At 50.3% G+C, this 20,351-nt stretch overlaps 1 protein-coding gene across 3 annotated transcripts in view; it reads right to left on the reverse strand.

Moving 5' to 3' along the window:
- GALNT14 (polypeptide N-acetylgalactosaminyltransferase 14) overlaps nt 1-14,973 on the reverse strand; it is a 209,509-nt gene extending 194,536 nt beyond the window's left edge. For all 3 annotated transcript variants that reach the window (XM_027622060.2, XM_027622059.2, XM_027622061.2), the window contains exon 1: nt 14,569-14,973. In XM_027622060.2, coding sequence (XP_027477861.2) covers nt 14,569-14,697 — 129 coding nt within the window. In that variant the 5' untranslated portion in view covers nt 14,698-14,973. The remainder of the gene's footprint in view (nt 1-14,568) is intronic.
- Between the last annotated feature and the right edge of the window lie 5,378 nt (nt 14,974-20,351).

A 20,351-nucleotide genomic window follows, 5' to 3' on the forward strand; every position in this document is an offset into this window, starting at 1 on the left:
CTCTGGTCACTCTTGTTGGAGTCCTAGCACCTCAGAAGACCTCCCTTGCCCCTGCCACCCACACAGTCTCCCTCTAAATTCCTGAAGGAGTTGCCTCTTTTTCTACAGGAAGACAGTCTACATTTGCTACTGTCCTCGATACATGGGTTGTCCCATCAACTGCATCCTAATATACTGCAGGTGTGGTAGGATAATTTACTGAGACATTCGTTATATTTCTTCTCCACTGCATTCTACCCACTCACTCCTACCCCAGCCCTAACCTAACCCCTCATTTCAGCACATAACCAGGACTTGATGCTCCCTTGCTTCTGGGGAGGTGGTATGCAAAAGCCAGTGTCCTTGAAAGAAGAAGTAGCCCAGAGGATAATGGAAAAAGGGAATTCCTCCAACTTGGAAAGAAAATGGAGGCAGCCAGTCCTAAGGGGGGAGGGGGGCTGCCCAGAGGGTAACAGGATCCAAAAGAAATGGCTTGCTGCTGCCCCTAGGGAGGCAAGACCCTGAGTGTGGGGGCCCCTGGCATCACAAGGAACCCACCAGCCCGGGAGCAGCACAATGATGAGGGCTTGCTTAATGATGTTCCTGCCGTGACCACAACGCTGGAAGATTCAAGGCTCCTCTTCTGTTCCAGGGCAGGGAGGAAACCTCCTGCATCTTTGTGCAGTTAGAAGTAGAAGAATTCCCAGTCCAACCAGGGGGATGGGAGTTTAGTCTTGAATAATCCAATCCAATGGAATTCACAATAAATAGGAAAATAATGGCACTGACTCAAGACCTCATTTTGTCCTACACAAGCTTTTTGGAAGAGTTAGCTGACATCTAACCCAGCATTTCACAAACTTGAATTGCACAGACACCACGTAGGGGTTCTGCTTAGATGCAGATATAAAATCAGTACGGGTGGCCTGAGATTTGGCATTTCTAACGAACTTCCAGGTGAACCGACATCCCTGCCCAGAAATCATACTTTGAGAAGCAAAGGTCTGGGGCAGGGATTAGCGAATTTTTCTCTCAAGGGCCCCGTAAAATACTGGCTTTGTAACCCACCCCGTCTCCCTCACCATTCAGCTCCACCACTGCCGTTGAAGGCTGCCACAAAGAATACATAAAGGAACCAGCGTGACTGTTCTCATAAAACTTTATTTATGGACACTGAAATTTGAATCTCATATCGTTTTCATGTGTCACAAAATATTATTTTTCTTCTGAGTTTTTTTCCAACCATTAAAAAATATTTAAAAAAAAAAAAAGCCATTCTCAGTTCCCAGGCCATACATAAAGAGCAGGAAGAAGGAACTGGATGTGGCCAATGGGCAGACCCCAGTCTTGGGTGCCCCAAAAAGTACAGAACCCCAACAGGCATCCCTGACAAATTTAATCAAAGCGGGTTGCTCAGTCACCCCATTTTCTATCCTGAAGTTGGTGTTCCTTTCCTGTCCTCCTGACATTAGTGCTATGCTTTCCAAACAGCAAACACTTTGGGGATGAGTAGATCCAAGCAAATGTAGTTCTTCAAAAATCACTGAAAGGACTTTAAAAGACTGCCCCCTAAATGCTTCTTCTTCTAATAAGGGGCCTTGAGGAATAACAGGCTCATCCTGAAACAGCTTTTCAGGATGAGATTGACCTTCAACTAGAGTTTTCTGAGCTAACAGAAGAGTGACATGATCAGGGGAAGAAAGTCAACCTTGCAAAAACAACTAGTAAATTCCAAAGCAATCTTCTCAAACCTTTATCCCATGAACCGAATAAAGACTCTCTCCGCTTGGCCTCACGTTCCACTTTGACTCAAAAGAGAGAAAAGATTCCTGTTCAGCTCGCAGTCCCTTTCAGTGTGAAAAAGCTACCCTAGAGACACAGTTGTAGCCTTCCAGTAATACACAACACAATGTAAAATCCAGGAGGGAGACAGTTCTAGAAGAGTGGCCAGGGGCCAGCAGACAGCCACAGCTCCATACTCCACCACTGCCCCAAATCTGCCCTGAGCAAGGAGGGCAGAACCTGGCTGGGACAGGGTCTTGCAGGATGAACGGATGCGTGTGACCCAGGCACAGGGTAATTTGCCCACTCTGTCACTCCACACTGGCAAGGCACTCAGAAGGAGAAACTCCTTCAAGGAGCTCACTGCCCCCTTGTGCACCATCCTGATGGCACTCCAACATGGGCTCCAGAATCACCCAGACCTGTCTTTGCTCTGCCACTTACTAGCTCTAATGATTTGGGCAAGTTATTGGAACTTGAACCTCAAGTTCCTCATCAGTAAAATAAGGCTAATCAATGTCATCCAGAGATACTATTTATAAGAGAACATGTGAACAACCTGTATGGTTCAGGCACCGTGGAATCGGAAGGGCAAAAGCATGACTGTGCTGACGAGCACCAGCTAAATCTCAGCCTGCTGACCTCATAGGGTGGTTATAAAGAATGAAGGACTTAACTCAGATAAAGCACCTAGCATCTCTCCCAACAGGCAGTCACGTACCCCTTTCCCCTCAGAAAACTTTCCTTTCTGCAAAGACTCCTGGCATAATAGTGGTCACAAACCAGTTCCATCTCTAGCATTTTGTGTAGGACACCTGACAGTCACTTGAACCACTTACCAAGGTCATGGCCAGAGCTGCCCCTTGGCTCTTGCCAGAGTGGGCATCTCTCTCCAGGCAACCCAGGAAGCTCCCGAGGGCTCTTTCAGATGGTCCTACCCACGGAACTCATAGCCACCCTGGGTGGGAAGACAGCCAGAATCTCACACTGCTGGGCACCCACCATCAACCTACTTGTAGAAATATGGCCGACTCAGTGGGGAGGGGAGGGGGGTGCTGGTGCCTGAAACATCCACATGTCCGTCCCATCCTCTGTGAACCCAGGATAACAAGGACCAAATCTTAAAATGCCACAAAAAAAGCAACCGGGTCATTTATTTGGCAATTAACCCCAGCACTGATCTCACAGGGAAAACCCTACCATCACTTATCCCTCACAATGATGCTGTGCCTGTGGGAAAGATCTGGATGCTGCTCTAGAATTGCCCCACTTTTTCCCTGGAAGAATCTAACACACTTCAGGGCCTGACGTGTGGCACTCAATACATACCAGCTCTCACGACCCCCCTTTGAGACTGGAAGAAAACAAGAAGATGACCAGATTATAGCTCAATAAACAAATATGCTTAGTATGACTAGGGAAAACTGGAAGTCTTGGCCCCAAAAGAGAAGAAAGGAAATCGCACATCATAAAAAGGAATATGCACTTACAGTAGAAAATATCATAAATGTGGCTTATTTATGGTATTAATAGCAGGTATTTGTTTTTGGTGCTAATAATCTAATTAGCAGTCAATCCAATGCATCCTTCATCATCAGCTGATCCGTAATTACTGCTCCATGCTGAGTACTTTCCCGGCACACGATAGCTTTCAACTCCTCAGCACAACCAACCAAATAATTGGTGCTATTATGCTGGATAAGGGACTCCTCTCCGAGGGACGATGTTGGGAGTGGTTAGCCAACCACTACGGCCTCTGCATTTTCCCATCTGTTGATCGATTCTCACTGTCCCCTCTCTGATCAGTCCTGAAGCACGCCTTAATGCTCGCAAGAAAGTGATACCTTGCAGACTTCCTTTTTTCAAGTCCATCCTTGGGACCAGAAACATTCCCAGTCATCCGCAGGAGCGAAGTGTTCATAAGGATGTCAAATGGTGCCGAAAGCACAATATATTTCTCTTTGAAAAGGTTGTAAAGTTTTCTCCTTGAGTATTGTTATAAAATGACTTGTCCTGGAAAAGCTGGCTTCTGACATAAAAATACTGCATCCAATAGCTTCTGGTCGAAACAAGATGTGTCTAAGTCCTGGAAGCAGTATGGGATTCACTTTGGGACAGCAACACCAGCCAACATCCTACTCACGATTCCCACCGTCCTGAAGGCCTTCCGACCATACCCATTCTCCTAGAAGCTTCCACATCTTCCTGTGATCCAGTGATGAAGGGGTTAACACTCAGCACATACTTTGCTTTTTTTTAAAAGGAATATAAAACTACTTATTGACCACTGTTTACCAGTATTTACAAGAGTGTACACAATATACAGCTAAATAACATTCTGACTACTGTTTTTCCTGGTTCCTGCTGAACCAGTAACTCAAATACTGAGAAGATTGAGCCTACATGTCAGGAATGAGTTGGGCTAAAGGAAAACTGTGGTTGGCTGGAGCCCCCACCACACCAGTTGTTAAACGTCTCCCTGATTATAAAGGGAAATAAGATTTGGGAAACTGGAAAGACATATCAAGACCTTTCTCCAGAGACAGTCTTATCCAGGAAACAGGAACCAATAGCTATCAAAAGAACAAAAATGACTATGCTCTGACCCCAAATGAGGTGCTAAAATCTGAGTCAGAAGCCACACACGCAGTTCAGATTTTTTTTAACTTTTTATTGAAGTGAAATACACACACAGAAAAGAGGTGCATTCAATGAATTTTCACAAAGTAAACACACCTGAGTACCCAGCAACCAGATCAAGAAACTGAACAGAACCAGTTCTCCCCAATTATCTCCTGCCTTCTTATTTTTTTTAGGATTTTATTTATTTGAGAGAGAGAGAGAGAGAGCACGTGCATGAGCAGGGGGAGCAGCAGAAGGAGAAGCAGACTCTCCACTGAGCAGGGAGCCTGACCCGGGGCTTGATCCCAGGACCCTGAGATCATGACCTGAACTGAAGGCAGACGCTTCACCAACTGAGCCACCCAGGCACGCCTGCTCTGCCTCCTTCTTGTCACGGACTCCAACCAAGGGTCCCCATGAAACTGACTTCTAACACCATAGATTAGCTTTGCTGGTTTCCGTACTGACTATAAATAGAATCCCATTGTCAAATCTGGCGGCCCGCCACCTGTTTTAACATATCCTGCAAACTAAGAAAGCAGTTCACATGTATAAATATTTGAAAATACGTAATCCTAAAAGGAGAATACTTCATGAGATGTGACAGATCTATGGAATTCAAATTTCAGTGTCCATAAATAAAGTTTTATTGGGACACAGCCACACTCATTTGTTTATATACTGTCTATCACTCTACAATAGCACTGTTGAGTAGATAGAGCAGAAAGTGTATAACCTAAAAAACCAAAAATACTTACTATCTGGCTCTTTCCAGAAAAAGTTTGCCAACTCCTATCCAGGTACATGACGTTCAATGAAATACAAATTCACTTTTCTTGGGCTTACAGCTAGCAGTGAAACTGCAGGGGCAGAGGTATATACATATGCTCAGCTTTCGCAGACGCTACCAAGAAGCTTTCCAAAAATATACCCTCAGTTCTAAGGGAAAAGCTAAAACCTGGAGCAGAAACCATAACGTCAGTTTTAAGAGAGGCAGGGAGAATTTAATTACAGGGAGTTATCTCATCCAGAATTGAGCAAATATGATTAGAAAATCATGAGGGCCTCCGAGTGGAGAGGGAAAATATTAGTTACTAGGTTTATACTTTTTTTGTTCTTACTCCATGCACTGGCTTTAAAAATACAGTTCCCTTTAATGTTGCCACACTCCGTGGAAATTGACAGGAGAAAAAAAGTCATGTTTCTGCTTGGGATCTTGGAGTAGACACTCACTTTGTCATTCAGGCCAACATAAGAAAAGCATCACCAGGAGCCCTCCAGTAGGTCATCGGAAGTGCAAACAGAATATCCAGGAAGACATTAGCAGCTCCTGATTTTATGCTTTCATACTGAACCATGCACACAGGGCAGCAAGTATAACTCACGCCCATCCTCCCAAGTAGCCACAAAGCAGCTGAGCCCTGTGCTGGGTCTAGCCAGGGGCCCAACTCCAGGGCTGAAGTGAGTCGTCAGTCATCAACGGTTCTCAAGGTTAAACAGCACGACACAGGCAGGGAGCCCTCTGTCTGGCTCAGGTGATGCGTCCTATCTCCTAAAGGCACTTCCCTGGAGTCATCCCCCCCCCACCCCCGCCCCCCACCGTGCATTTCAAACAGGACCTATTAGGTTCTTTCAAATGACATTTTTCCTCTTAGAGGGGAATTGCTTCTGATTGTTTAAGGACCACATTCATCATGAAAGGGATTCAAATCAACGGTGTCTATCTTAATTGCACAATCCTGTTGACTTGTGAGAGGAGCAGCCTCCTGAATGACAGCAGAGCCTCATTTCCTGCTGTCAGCCCCCCTGCCAACCCAGAAGGGACCTGGCTGGTAAGCGTGGGCTCACCCTCACCAGGACGGAGCCACCCTGGTCCAGCATCTTCCCACAGCAGAAGGACCGTGGAACGGTCCCGTAGGGCCCGTAGGCAAGTTACACTTGGCCCATCCTGGAAGAACACCCAAAGTTCTCTTGGCCCTCCAGTGGCCCTTCTGAGATGGGCTCTCTGGTGACCCTAAAATCCACTTCTCAGTTCCTTTCTGCATGCAGAAAAGCAACGCTGGTGTTTTAGAGGTCCGGAGTCGTTTCCCAGCACGAGCATTAACTTTTCATCCATAAGAAATATACATACAATATACACATACATAAAATAGAGTTCATTTCCCCCTGGAAAAGGAAGCTAACCAGAAGCTGAGCATGGCTACGAAGGAAAGAGCATGAGCTTTAAAGTCAAAAGAGTGAGTTCAAGGCCACTTACTGGTTGGGGGTGCTTGCCAGAATGTCCTCCCCCTTACAACCTCGGCTTCATCACACTTCAGAAAGTGAGAGTAATAATAACGTCTACCTCACGTGGGGACAGGAAAGAGCAAATGAGGCATCTGGGAATACAAACGCCGTGTAAACCATAAAACATCACAGGACGTGGTGGAGGAAAGGAGCTACCACTTAAAGTCCTGTTCCTGATTCACCGTTAATTAAGCAAGTCTTTGAGCCAGTTCCTCTGCCCATGAAGACCCCAGGCCCACCATGAGGATGTCAGTCTTTTCAGCACCCAGCTGGCAGCCATCAATTGGCCATCTATTAACAGCCAATTATCTGGGCAGCTTAATTAATCTGTGCACCACGTGCTCTGATCTCCCCGAGATCCTAGAAAACAATGAGCCTGATATATAGGCGCCAGCTAATTTTTCGATGGCCACCAAGGAATTTGGTGTGCACAGTGCCTGTGTGTGGCAGCTGGGAAGGATGGGCCCATAAATATTGATTAGACCAGTCTCTCTGTGGCTTGGGGCTCGGGTGGGGGGGGGGCGCGAAGGTTAGGGAAGTAATGAATGACTACAGTGTTCTCCGAGGAACAAGAGAAGCTACATAAATCTCCAGTCCCGACCACGGGGAAGAAAACCCAATTTCTAAACCTCAGTGAGACATGGAAAAGAGACAGTGAGCTTCTTTTGGGGAGGGCTTGTCAGGATGGGGTGGTCATACCCGTTCCGTACATGCTTCCCTCTCTCTCCTGGCCCGGAATGAGATGCAAATTAGGTTTAAACAGCCAGGATCATTAGGAAGGAGGCAGCTGGGTGGCTGTTCTCTTCATCTGGGAATTCAAATCCAATGGCAGGAACATGTGAGTGTGCCACTCTCCCCTGCATTTCCTTGAAAGATCGCCGTAGTGCTTACAGTTAAGAAGACAAGTGACATGAGGAGAATTTAATTATTTTTTAAGTGCCTAATCTTGTCTCTGGGAATGGTATGCAGAAGAGACGTGATACTTGGAAGCTGCAGCATCCAGGAGGCCGTGGGTCGGCCAGCTCCTCAGTTCCTGCAGGAAGGGCTCAGGGCATCTGAGCAGAATGGTCCAGGGCGGCCCAGGGCAAGGGCAGCCACTCCCCTCCTTCATGAAGAATATCCAGAACAGCAGGGACGCAGGCTGCTCCTGACCTTGGCTGGAGCCTGCAAGGGATGTCCCGGGCTCCCGTCCCTCCAGACTTGTTCCTGGGGCTCCTGGCCGAGTACCCGGGCCTCTGTGCTCTGGACCCCACCAGCTCTCCAGGAGACACAAATAAGAAGAGGGAGAACGTGGTGGAGGGAAGAGAAGCAGGACTGCCGACCCCCGGCTCACACCACAGAGACCTCTTCCCCTCCACCCCGCCCCCCTGCCCCTCCACTTCCTCGCATTCATTAGGTCCCCTGATGGCAGCAGCTGCTGCCAAATGCAAAGGTTGCTGCCCTAGAAGGTCACATCAGGCCATTTATTCTCAAATACCAAAATACCAGAGCCAGCAGATTTCCAGAGCTTCTGCAGAATTCCCCAGGGCAGCCGAGTACGCGTGTGTGTTCTTGCATATCCCAAAGGGGTTCTTTCTTAACCAGCTCAACATCAGAGGACTCGGAGACTGATTTATTTTTTTGGTTAATCTAGTGTTTCTGGTAAAATAATTAAAAGATAAGTAATAGACACGGAGTATCTGTGGCATAATTATTTATAGCCATGAGGTCTCACTTCGGAGTTATTTGCAAGTCACCCGGATCCAAGGAGACTGCTGGTGGAGCAAGTGGGGGACAGGCCCCGGGCCACAGCACGCCACCCTCATTTCACAGCTGGGGAGACTGTGCCCGGGAGAAAGGACCTGAGTCACCCCTGGCACCTGCCAACAGGCTGCCACACGTACAAGAAAAGCCAGAAGGTGAAGTGGCACGTGATTACAGGACAGGCGCTCCCAAGAGAGGGTGGGGGCTCTGTCTTCTGACTCCAGCAAGCAGGGCGTGCAAGGCTCCGAGGCTGCTGAGGAGCAGGGGGGGGTGACTACCCGCTCGGGGCGCTGCAGCCGTGGGAAGGGTCAGCAGCTAGCCGCGCGGGCAGCAGGCTCAGCCACGCTCACTTCCCCAGAAGATGGTGGGTCTAGGATGTTGGTCTCTGGGGTGGAATGTGCAAAAGCCATGGCAGGGTTCACAGACTGCCCCGAAGAGAGGAGCAGGGAGGATGGGGCCCTGCTCTCTAATTTAGATGCTTTTCCAGAAATGCAACGGGGACTTTGAGATGCTCTGGAAGAGTGTCAAAACTGTACACGTTAGACCCTAAACAAGGGCACGGCAACACATTTCTTCAAATGTGCCTGGTAATGGCTAAGACTGTTTTGGAAATTTGGGATGGAAAGCTGTGGGAGAGGATGCAAGCAAAGGAGGTAGACGAGATGGCTGAGAACCAGGCTGTGTGGAAACCCTGGGCTTCAGGCGTCAGCCCCGGCAGCCTCATTCTGTCCCTGTTTAGTTTACAGATGGCCTCTGATGGGTGGAAATTAACACTTTTAAATGATACAAACACACAAAAGCAACCTGGAAAAAGGGTAGTCTCTAGACAGGCTGGGGAGGCTGGTGACGGGGACATTAATTTCTCTTTCCTTCTTGGTTTTGCCCCTTTGCCTTCTCTGATTTGAGCAGGCATCATTCTACACCTCCAGGAACATTTGAGACAGGGATTCCTGGTCTTTGTTTCCAAAAGCACGAGACCACTCAGGGGAACAAGGGTTTAGGGAAATAGAGAGCTCCCCAGACTGATTCAAAGAGAGTCCCTCAGAACAGATCCATCAGTCCCTAGGACAGGGCCTCCCACGGGGCCCTGGAGGGGAGGGCTCACTGGGAAAGCAAGCTGGGACGTGGGTACAACCCAGGGCAGGCCAAAAATAACCCCAAGTGGAAAGATTCCCACCAGCCTAATGGCCTGGAATTTGGGGGCTGGGGGAGATCTCAGGGTTTTTTGTTTTGTTTTGTTTTTAAAGCAGCTTATTGATATCTACAAAGCAAAGATATGCCATTTCTTGGACACCTGACATTCCAACCTGCTACTTTTCATATTTCCCATCCTCTTATAGCAACACCTGCTGGACCACAAGGCAACACTACCCTCCATCTGCTCTAGGAACCTCCGCAGAGGGGAAGACAGCCCAGCACAGGGCACAGCACCAGCACACAGGAGTGAATGAAAGGATGAACATTCATCTGACAGTGGGCTACTTCTGGTCATGCCAGAGTCAAAATTCCCTGGACAGAGTCCAATATACATGCACTGAGTATCAGCAGATTAATAGGGTCTCTCTCTCTAAAATTCATAATTTTTTTAATGGGAGAAATGATCTACTAAATGGGGAATAAAATAGCAGTGTCATATACTCAAAGCATTTGTGGTATGCAAATATTACAGAAAGACAAGCTCTTTTCTAATAGTGTTTGCTATATTTCTAGTAGAGCACAAATATATCTCCATGGGCCCGAGGCACTTTATTCAAAGACTTTACATTTCCAGTACCTTCCTCAAAAAGTACCTCAGGCCTCAAATTCTTTTGCTTTTACTAAGCCCTAAGCCCCTGGACTAAATTTAGTTTCTTGGAAGTCAGAGACAAATTTGCTGTTTTTTTTTTCTTTTAATTCTGTCAGTTACTGTATAATTCTCCAAATGGCAAACAAATGATAGGGGAGAGAAGAAATAAAAACAGTTTTTCAGTATTTTTAATGGTACAGTATTTATCACTGAAATACAGTTTGAATTAAGACATCCAACTTGTTATATGATTTTCAATTAGGAATTAGAGTTCTGCAGAATTTGGGGGTGGGGGACCCGGCAAAAGATTCAAATCAACATTAAAAAGTCAAACTTAAAGAAATCTTTACCTGAGCTATTAATAGAACCAGCCCTTCTTGGAACTAAAAAAAAGAAAGAAAGAAAGAAAGAAATCCAATTAATTTCCTTAAACTAGGAGTGCAGCATGCCTTCTCCACATCAGCTGGCTTGTGACAAGGCATAGGTTTTCTTTTATTATCAGGCCCACTTTGGAGACCCCATCACTAGGTGAATGAGGATGCTTCCCAACTCTGGGAGGGGAGACAAGGAAGGGCCTGGGAACTAGAGCTTGTCCCAGACCCCAGGGAAGGCAACTTGCTACACGGAATCTACACAGAGGGGTCCCCGGCCCAGAAGCCCCGGCCACAGTCTCCGGTCCCTCCACCAATCCCCTGACATCTCCAAATAGTTTTAAGGGAAGGGAGTCCACAGCCTGTGCTTTGGAAAATAAGCTGACATCCTCTCCCACGGCAGGAAGGTGCCCAGGTAGGATGAAAACTTCCCGAAAGGCTTCCACATGCCCAAGGCAAGAGCTCTCCCCAGGACGATGAATGAACATTTCCTAGGAAAAGCCAGGGTACTACACTCACTCAAAACTGAGTTTTTTCCCTACAATAGACAAATGTCCCAGCCGAATCCCTACTATTGAGGAAACGATCTCGATCCTGGCCATGATTCCTAAACCAGTGGTGCTCCAACCATTGGATGCAACCTCCCATGGGACCCTCCCCACCAGGGTGCACTCTGTCCCGTCAAGGGAGCCTCCTCTGCCCCAGCTGGCCTCCTCCAAGGGCAGAGCAGGATTTCCCTTCCACGGTGGTTCCCCCACAAATTACACCAGTCCCCTCTGCCCTCCCTGGAGCTCTCCAAAGGCAAGCGCCTAGGGTTGAGCCGTGGAAATGTTGGAAAGTAGGTTGGGAAACACAGGCTATAAATATCCCTAACCTCCCCCCATCACCCACAAGTGTAGACCCGGGCAGTGCACACAGCATAGCGCCATAGAAGGAGTCTGTGCGGGGGCAGTTCCCAAAGTGATCCCCATTCCATTCTTAACCCTGACGCTGCCACTTAATAATAACCTCATTATCTTGGTCCAGTTGTATAACTTCATCAACCAGTCTTGTCTGCATAAAAGTATTACCTGCCCCATGCGGTTGTTGTGGAGATTAAATGAGCTAATATGCATGAAATAGAGTTTGTGAATTTGTAAAGCACTACACAAATACTAGCTACTGTTATTTTACATGAGTGCACATGCTCACACAAGCTCGGTCCTTGAGGAACTCAAGAAGAATGAAATCATTCGGCCATATTTACATGGGGCTAAGCAAACTACAAAAAAATCAACACACTCAGTATTCTTCATCTAGCTCCAAACGTTATCCATCAATAGGCTGCTTCCGACTCACATGGAACACTTGTAAAGACAGTGATTCTAGGACCTTCTCCCAAACCCCCAGAATCATAATCACTGCAATAAACCCCAAAGCTTGTACGTGAAACGAGCTCACCGGGGGATTCTGACACGCAGTCAGGTTTGGGAACCAACTGCACTCCTCCTGGACAGGACGTGCACATTTCCTAAATAGATCAGTCACCGCAATAAAATTGTTCTGGCGCTAAGGACTCTTTGTCTCTCCATCTCCTTCCTCAGATACAAACACCAGACACAAATACACTCACAAACACAACACATGTAGGTGGACACGCGAAGTCATACAAGCAGGTGAAAAAACACAAAGGAGTAATATACTAAGAAGGGTGCCTAATAATAAAAGGCATCAAGATTTTTAAAGTCTATAGAATTTGTGTTTCTAAAGAATACAGAAAATGGGAGTAAGAGGAAATACGTTATTGAGACAGAAAGCAAGGGGTCAAAACTAGAAGACGCCCTCTTCTATGCTTGGACAGCACTATGCCCAGAATTCCAATATTAGACCACTCCCCCCACCCCACCCACTACTCATTTGTTTGTAATTCTGCCTCAGCCAGGAATTTGTGAAAGCCTCCCCACCTCCCTGCAAAGGGGCAGGGACACGGTATCCTCCAAAGCCAGCACAGAGCCCAGCAGAGAGCTGCCTTCAATAATTGTGTGCCCAGCACACACCAGAATGAGAGGAGGCAGGTAAGGACGAAAGACAAAGTGCACAAAAGAGAGATAGAGATTTCTTGTCCCAGCTCCTTGGTGTAAACTAAGAATATGTAAGCTTAAGGTAATGAGGTCCAACGCAAAACAGAGAGAGTTCATGTCCCTGCAGGCATCATTAACTGCAGACCCACCCCAGGGGAAAAAGAGGAAAAGCTCTTCAGATCTACCGGCAGGTTTGAGGTGAGAAAATTGATCCAGTGCTCCAAAGGCTGCTTGAAATCACCAGTCTGATCTCAACACTCTCCTGCTTACTGCCCCTCCAAGGGTTCCTAGCACCCACAAGGTCCTACCCAATCTGACCCTTATACACCTGCCCTCAGCCTCATTCGTGCCTTCAGCCACACAGTTTATGCTCAAATTATGCCAAACTCACACAACCTGCTGTGTCATTCCTCTGAGCCTGTTTGGTACAGTTAACCTCTACCTGGAACGCCCTCCCAACCTCCTGGCAAACCTATTGTTCATCCTTCTCAACTCAGTTCTGTTCTATCTTCCTCCTCCAGGAAGTCCCCAGGCTCCCATGACACCCAGTGCACTGAGCTCTGTTGGCCCTCAGTGAACAATACGGTCCTGGCCCCTTCCTGAGGGAATCCCCTATGTCCAGAGAGCAAGTTCTGCACCTCTGTACCCATAGTCCCTAGCACACAGCCTGGCACACAACGCACCACCAATAAACGCTTGTGGAACTCAACTGGGCGTTAGCAACATTCCAGTACATAAGTGCCAGAAGACTTAGCTAAAAGGGGATCTGAGAGACACTTTGATATAGTGGAAAGATTCTGAATATCTGAGGCTAAGTTCAAATCAAAGTGACCTAAGGCAAGGTACAAAAACTGAACCTGCTTAATCTTTGAAATTAGGATACCACCAACTTATACAATTACTTATGAAGAAGCACCCACTGTGTACCTGGCACAAGGTGGGTCCTCTGTACTGTACTTACTGGGGAGACTCCCCTCTTTCCCCCTCCCCCCCGTTTTTTTAGCCCCCTGCTTCAGACCATAACCTCCTCCAAGGGCTTTTTCCCAGTCCCTGAAGGACTGCTCTGGACCCCGTTCATAAATGGTGCCTGGCTGGCCAGGAACCTCCAGAGGCCTCCTTCTGTGTCCCGCGACCAGGTGTGTGGAAGAGGACACAGAGGAATGGGGGTTCTGAATGACAGGTAAGAGTGTGCCCGAAGGGAGAACCTTCTGGCTGCGCTTGGAAGAACCGACTGGGCAGGAGTTAAAAAAGCCACTTCGATTATTCTCATTTCCCCAACTCCCCACCAACACCAAGGCGTCTGCTTTTACAGGCTCCTCAGTGGCGTTCAGGGCACATTCAACTTCCCACGCAGCTGGAGAGCTCGGGGACAATCAGAAAACAGGGGTGACGACAGGCCGGCGGGCCCCAGCAGCAGGCGTGCGGGAGGCTGCACGGCGCTCGCCCGCGATGCACACGCGCGCGCGGCGCACCCCGGGCCTCCGGCCTCCCCTGGTCGGGCCTGGCAGCTGCGGGAAGGAAGGAGGTCAGCGCGGCGGCCAGACTTCTCGCGGGCGCCAGCACCCGCCGGCCCTGCCACCCGACCCCACCGCCCGCGACTCGCCCGCGGCGTCCACGGGCCGCCACCCCTGGGCGGCTCGTCTGCAGCGCCCCCTCCGCCCCGGGACCCCCGCGCGCTGCCCAAGTTCAGCGCCCCGCTCTGTCCGCGAGCGCGCGCCCGCCACCCACACCCACTCCCACACTCCGCGGGTCCCGACGTGCCCCGAGCTTCTCTAAATCCAGAAATATCACCCTGTGGCCGCATCCGGCGCCCCCGTTACCTCCTCGCGGCACCCAGACCCCCGCCCCGGCTTCCCGGGAGCCCGCAAGCCCGGCGCGCGGGCTGCGCGCACTCCTGCAAACCAGTGCCCCGCGCCCACCACGCCGCCCAAGCCCGTACCTTGGGGGTCGGCACTTCAGGTCCCGGCGGCACCTCCAACTTCTTCTTGGTTACCCAGAAGAACAGGAGCACGGTGATCCAGAGCACCCCGAAGATCGGCAGCGCCAGGCGGCGGGTCAGGCGCCGCATGGTCCCGTTTGCCTCGTCTTCTCCGCGACGCTACGCCCCTGGGGCACCCCCTGGCGGTGAGGGTCGGAGGGGCAGGAGTCCGGGAGAGCGGCGGCCCCGGGATCGGAGTGCAGAGGCCGCGGGAAGCTGCTAGGCGCCCCGCCCGCCTCGGAGAGAAGCGAGCAGAGGCGGGGGTCTCGGGGCGCAGAGCGGCAGGGAAGGACCGAAGGGCAGCCAAGCTGGACACCCGCTCCCGCCGGAGAAGCTCAGTGGCAGCCGAGATGCTCCCCGCGCCGCCGCCGCCGCCGCCGCCTAGCCCGCCGCCGCCGCCGCGAGGGAAACGGACTCGAGCTGCGGGGAGGGAGGAATCCGCGGCTGTGCCCGGCACCCCGGGGGGAACACGAAGGAGGAGGGAGGGGAGGGAGCGAAGCTAGAGCGTGGGCCCGACAGACCGACTCCGAGGGAGCCCGGGCGGGAGCGAGCGGGGTTCTGCGAGGGGGCGCTACCGCCGCCCGCCGACCGAGGCGCACCGCGCTGCTCTGGGGCCGCCCGAGCCGAGCCCTGGACGCACGCAGCTCCCGGGCCGGCCTGGGTTGGGGCGGGACCCGGCAGGAACCGTGCCCCCGCAGCGCCGTCACCCCAGCTGCCCGCTGGGACCTCGGGCCGGCCCGCGCCCGGCCGAGCCGGGCAAGGCAGGACTTTCCCGCTCGCCGCGGGGGCTGCACGTGGTGCTCACTCCCGGGGCCCGCCGCCAATGCACCCGCCTTCCGGGAGCCGGCGCTGGGACCGCGGCACGGGGGCGCTGGGGCCTTGGCACGCGGGCGCTGGCGGGGCTCTTGCCCCAAGCGTGATTTACTCTCCTGGCCGGTGAGGCCCAAGGCCGAGTTCAGCCAACTCCCCAGGGTGTTTCTATGCCTGCCTGCAGGTGCCTGGCAACTTTTTCTGCTTAATAGAACGCTGAGCTGGTGGAAGTCTTTTTAAAAATTAAGGCGCGATTGTCTCCCTTAAGAGTTTGCTCTCCCCGTAAGCACCAGGGCTCTGTGCTTGTAAGGAAGCAGGGGTCCAAAGTCGCGCCAACCACATGGGGTACTTGGAAAATGACCCTGGGAAAGCCCCTTTTTCCAAACGCCCTTGGAAAGTGCATTCTCCTCCTTTTTGCAAATTTCAAACTATTTGGGTCGAGAGGCAGAGCAAATTATGGATTGGATTCCCATGTAGGCCTCCGCTAGGCTGGAATCATGGTGCTATGGACTAGGGGTTCCTAGCCTGGGTCAGATTTACTGGCTGTGCGAATATTGGGCAAGTCCTTTACCTTTCTCCAGCCTTAGATTCTTCATCTGTACAATGGTGGGGATGGTAATACCTCCTTTGACAATGAGTTAATAGTTGTGAGAATTGAATTCGAAGTGCTGGTGTTATTCTGATCATTTGATCCCTCTAAGAGGGCTATGAAAAATACTGTCCTGCCTGGGGGGACAGTGGCTGCCAGACTGTGCCATTTTAATGTCCGCAGCCTTAGCTGGAGGGGTGCTTATGTCATCAAATTGCTGGGGAAGGTGAGGATGACGTACTTGCCACTGTATAGCGGCCATCCACCTGCCTCTCCCCACAGAGCTCGGCAGAGGGGAAGCCACCGCACCCTGTCTGGAGGTGGGACAGGTGTGGAGCAGGGAGGGCTTTGGAATTCATTCTCCAGTAAAGTGGAGCCCCCAAGAGGTGGAGTCAGATAGGGAGGAATCTGCCGAAAGCCCCCTGTGCTTGGTGCCTTGTCATTCAGCCACAGGGCAGTCCTGCCTCACGGCCCCAGGGAGTCCTTGACCAGGCTGTGGATAACAAGTTTCCGGTTGGGAACAGAGGTGGCAATCAAACAGCCCAGAAAATGCTGAGCACTCTTGGCAGCCCATTTTAAGATTCAGCTGAACTCTCAGACCATCACATAGAACCTGGGGTGGGAGGGTGTCCAGGACTCGCCTTTATTAGAACTCTGTACACGGAAAGGCCAGGGTAGGCTCCCCAGCCGCCGCTTTGGCTGGGCAAAAATCCAGGTAGATCACTGTAATGGGAGGGGTGAGGGGAGCAGAAAGAGAACCCATCCCTGCAGTATCTTGAGCTCCCTGGATCTCTTCCAGGGGACTCATCCTGGACCTGCAGACTCGGGCCCGCACAGCGTGCTGTGGCAGGTTCTGCAGGGGACCCCCAGGCAAGCCGCTGAGATGCTGTCACCACGGCGTAGTCCATTGCTCAGCGCTTTGTGATGCTGCTTCTGAGTAACAGATGGCCGACAGTTACACAACCGCCGAGCTTTAGAGATGGTGGGGCACCACACTGCCTGCTGCCCAGGGACTGAGGGGCTTCGTTCCATTGGGCATCTGGGGAAACTGAGGCCCTGGGTTTCCCAGGGCAGCTCCACGCAGAGCCTGCAATGCCTGGGAGAGCAGGGATTGCCTTCCCAGGTGTTTGCTTCTTGAATCACTATTTTGTCCTCTACTCAAGTGGAGAAGATCAGGATTGAAATCCACTTCAGATGGGACTTCGAACACCTGGAAGCCAGGTGAGTCCCCACACAGGACCCAGCCCCGTAGGTCTCTCCCAGGACCCAGCACGGGGTCCCCCCCCCCCCGCTCTGGCGGATATTTAAAACCTTAATAACCAGCTTAAGTAATGCAGAACAGAGTTGATCCCAGTGGGGGATTAGATATCATTGGTGATTAATCCAAGTTACTTTTTTCTCATCACAGCTTATATGGGAAGGAAAAGCTCCTAGCAAAAGATTTAACATGGCAGGAAATAAGAGGAATTAAACAAGTACACTCATTAGGAATAAGGAATTAGGAATATCCCAGTGCCCTAAAATGGATCTACCTCCCTGGTCTTGATATTCCTGAGCAAGTTCCTCATTCCTCTGGGTCTCAGTTTCCCCACCAGTAACGTCATGACTTCTCAAAGGCCCTTCCGGCTCACGCACAGAGGGTCCTAACCTTCCTCGGCCCTGGATCAGGACTCTTCTCTGCTACACCTTGTCGTTGGCAAGTTCTGTGTAAGCTGTTCTGTCCTCACAGCCGAAGACATTACAGGGGAAATTGGGTATTGGAGCAGATGTGAGTCATTCATGTTAGTATAAAAACTATGGAATGAAACCCATTATGGCCCCGGAAAGCTGTGTAAAGCAGCATATGGAGCAAATGTAAGCTGGAAGCCAGAGGAAGCTGGGAAGTCCAAGGCACATGCTCTCCAGCAGCTTTGGCCTGGGGCTTTCCCACTTTCCTTCTGGTTTCCTTGAGCCGTCCTCCTGCCGTTCTTACTGAGCTCAGCGCAGAGCCGGCAGCCTTTTGCTCCTTTCGGATCGTATTCTCTGCATCCTTCCTCTCTGCCCACTGTGTGACTTAAAGGAAAGAGTGTGCGTGCATGCGGGTCTTCCATCTGCATGCTTATTAGACCTGTCACCACCAGCGAGATGCCCTCTGTGCCAACGCAGTGAGATTTCTACCCACAGAGGCCCAGGCGGCTTTCTGTTGAGGTCTTTACCCCTTCCAGGCCCCGGGGAGAGGTAACGGGTAGCAGGGCAGATTGCCACAGGGCAGAGAGAGGAGACGCACGCCGGCCCTGCCCTGGCAGGGGGCCCTGGCAGCAGAAGGAGCACACCAAGAATTCAGAGATGTCTTTATTCCACAGTCGTACAGACACAGGTCTTTGGGCCGACCCCTGCTGTCTGCTCTGTTCAAGTTCTCCAGCTGTAAATAATACATCAGCCCCTTTTCCTCTGTGTTCTTCTCCCTTTTCCCTGCCGCTGTAGATTCTGTCACAACCATACGCCCCAAGTCTCCCGCAAGGCCTCTTGATAAAGAGAGATAGGACTCTTTCGGCCGCATGGGAAGTGAGCATGAGCCATTACCAACCTTCCTACCTCCTCCCTCTGCCACGTTGGCGCATCTTTGTCAGAAGAATAAAGCCAACTGGCTTTTCCTCTCATCTTTAATGAGTAGATGGGTGGCTTTATGTAAGAGATCTGAGGATCACCTTTCTGGATCTTTTTCTATCCATTAAACAACTCCTTCCACCATCCTACTACCCTCTACCCCTCCTCCCTTTTTTCCTGAGGTATAATTTGCTTCCTAGAAAGGGATTTATATCTTTGTATTTCAAAAGCCTGCTGCTTCTTTCATTATTTGAAATGCCCCCAAACTTTCATTGTTCCCTCTCCAAATACCAAGTGGAGAACTTACTATTGCCCCAGTGATATGTCTTCCACTGGTTGTAGAAAGTGATTCGGTCTTCAGTGGTAGTGTCCTGCCGTGACCTGAGCCATGAGTCACCACCCCGCCCCAGAAAGTGCAAAGTTCTAATTGCATAAAGGGGTAACCCAATCAGCTTAAAGAAAAGGAGAGGCAAATTCTTTAACCTGAATTACCTAGAAGGGTCTCTGAAAGAGGAGAACACAAGCAGAAGAAATGGAGGGATTCAAAGACAGCTGTCATTTACTCCCCAGGTCCCCAGAATTTCAGACGGCCAGGTCTGACAGCTACCTGCATCATCTCTGACTATTAAAGATGGTCCTTGGGAGGCTTACGCTTAGAGGCACCTGTGAAAGGTAGAAGGGAGCAAGAGAGCTGGAGTCCCAGAAGGAACAGAACCGTGTGGGTTCTTTGCAGTCTGGCAGGAACATTAACATGAGAGGAACCAAGCATGCCCCAGGGGTAGAAATGGGACAAACCTCCTTCCCAGGACAACTTCCAGGGGCCAATGGCAGATTCTGTGATCAGGTCATTAGTGGATGTGGCATACTGAGCAGGGTGACCACAGTTCCAGGTCGTGTAAGAAAGTTCTGGTTTATTCCTATTTTCCCAGCATAATTATTGATAGTGCCCCCTTTGTTAAGAAATTGCTATTTTAGACAATACATTAGATGACTACTCTAATGGACAGGAGCCAAACACAAGATTGACTAAACATGCGGGTCTTTGCTGTTAAAAGTTCTTTTGCGTGTGTGCTGAGCTCAGGATAATCTAAGAGTTCATGTGGGGCACTTTTCTGAGTAAATGATATTCAAGACTTTTGTCCAAAGATGAGGCCATGTGGACAAATTGAGCGAGCTTTAAATGGAGAAGAATTTTGTTGCCCACATTAGTGTCTGATCCCATTTACTGACTGAAAGCATTTTACCCACCTAGCCACTCACTCATCCCAGAAAGCAGCCAGGTTCCTGGCACAGATGTCTTTTCAGAGGGTAGGGGTTCCTGACATCAGACCCTGATGATCCCTCCAACCATCTCTTCCTTTCACCCCTGTACCTACACAGGCCATGAAAGAAACGTGAACAAGTCCAACAGGATAGAGTCAGGGAGACAACAGCATAAGTGCAGTGGGAACAAGGGAACTGACATTCAACCTTCATTCTGAGGACACAGTTGGGGGAGGGGGCACAAGACCCACAGGGAAGCAGTTCTAACTGATCATGGCCAGTGAAGATCATTGCCAGAGTTTTCCAACTTCTCAACAGAAACAGAAATCCAGACAACAATGTCACATCCCCTGGATTTTAACTATTGGTAACTAATTTGATTCCCATCCTTGGGGAAAAAAAAAAATCAGGGGGGCTAAACTAAACAGGCGTCCAGCCTGGTGCTGGCCGGTTTACAACCCATCCTTGAGCCATAAATGTTTTAATAAGCACTGAT

Source organism: Zalophus californianus, chromosome 8 (genome assembly GCF_009762305.2).
Source record: "Zalophus californianus isolate mZalCal1 chromosome 8, mZalCal1.pri.v2, whole genome shotgun sequence".
In the NCBI taxonomy this organism is placed as follows: Eukaryota; Metazoa; Chordata; class Mammalia; order Carnivora; family Otariidae; genus Zalophus; species Zalophus californianus.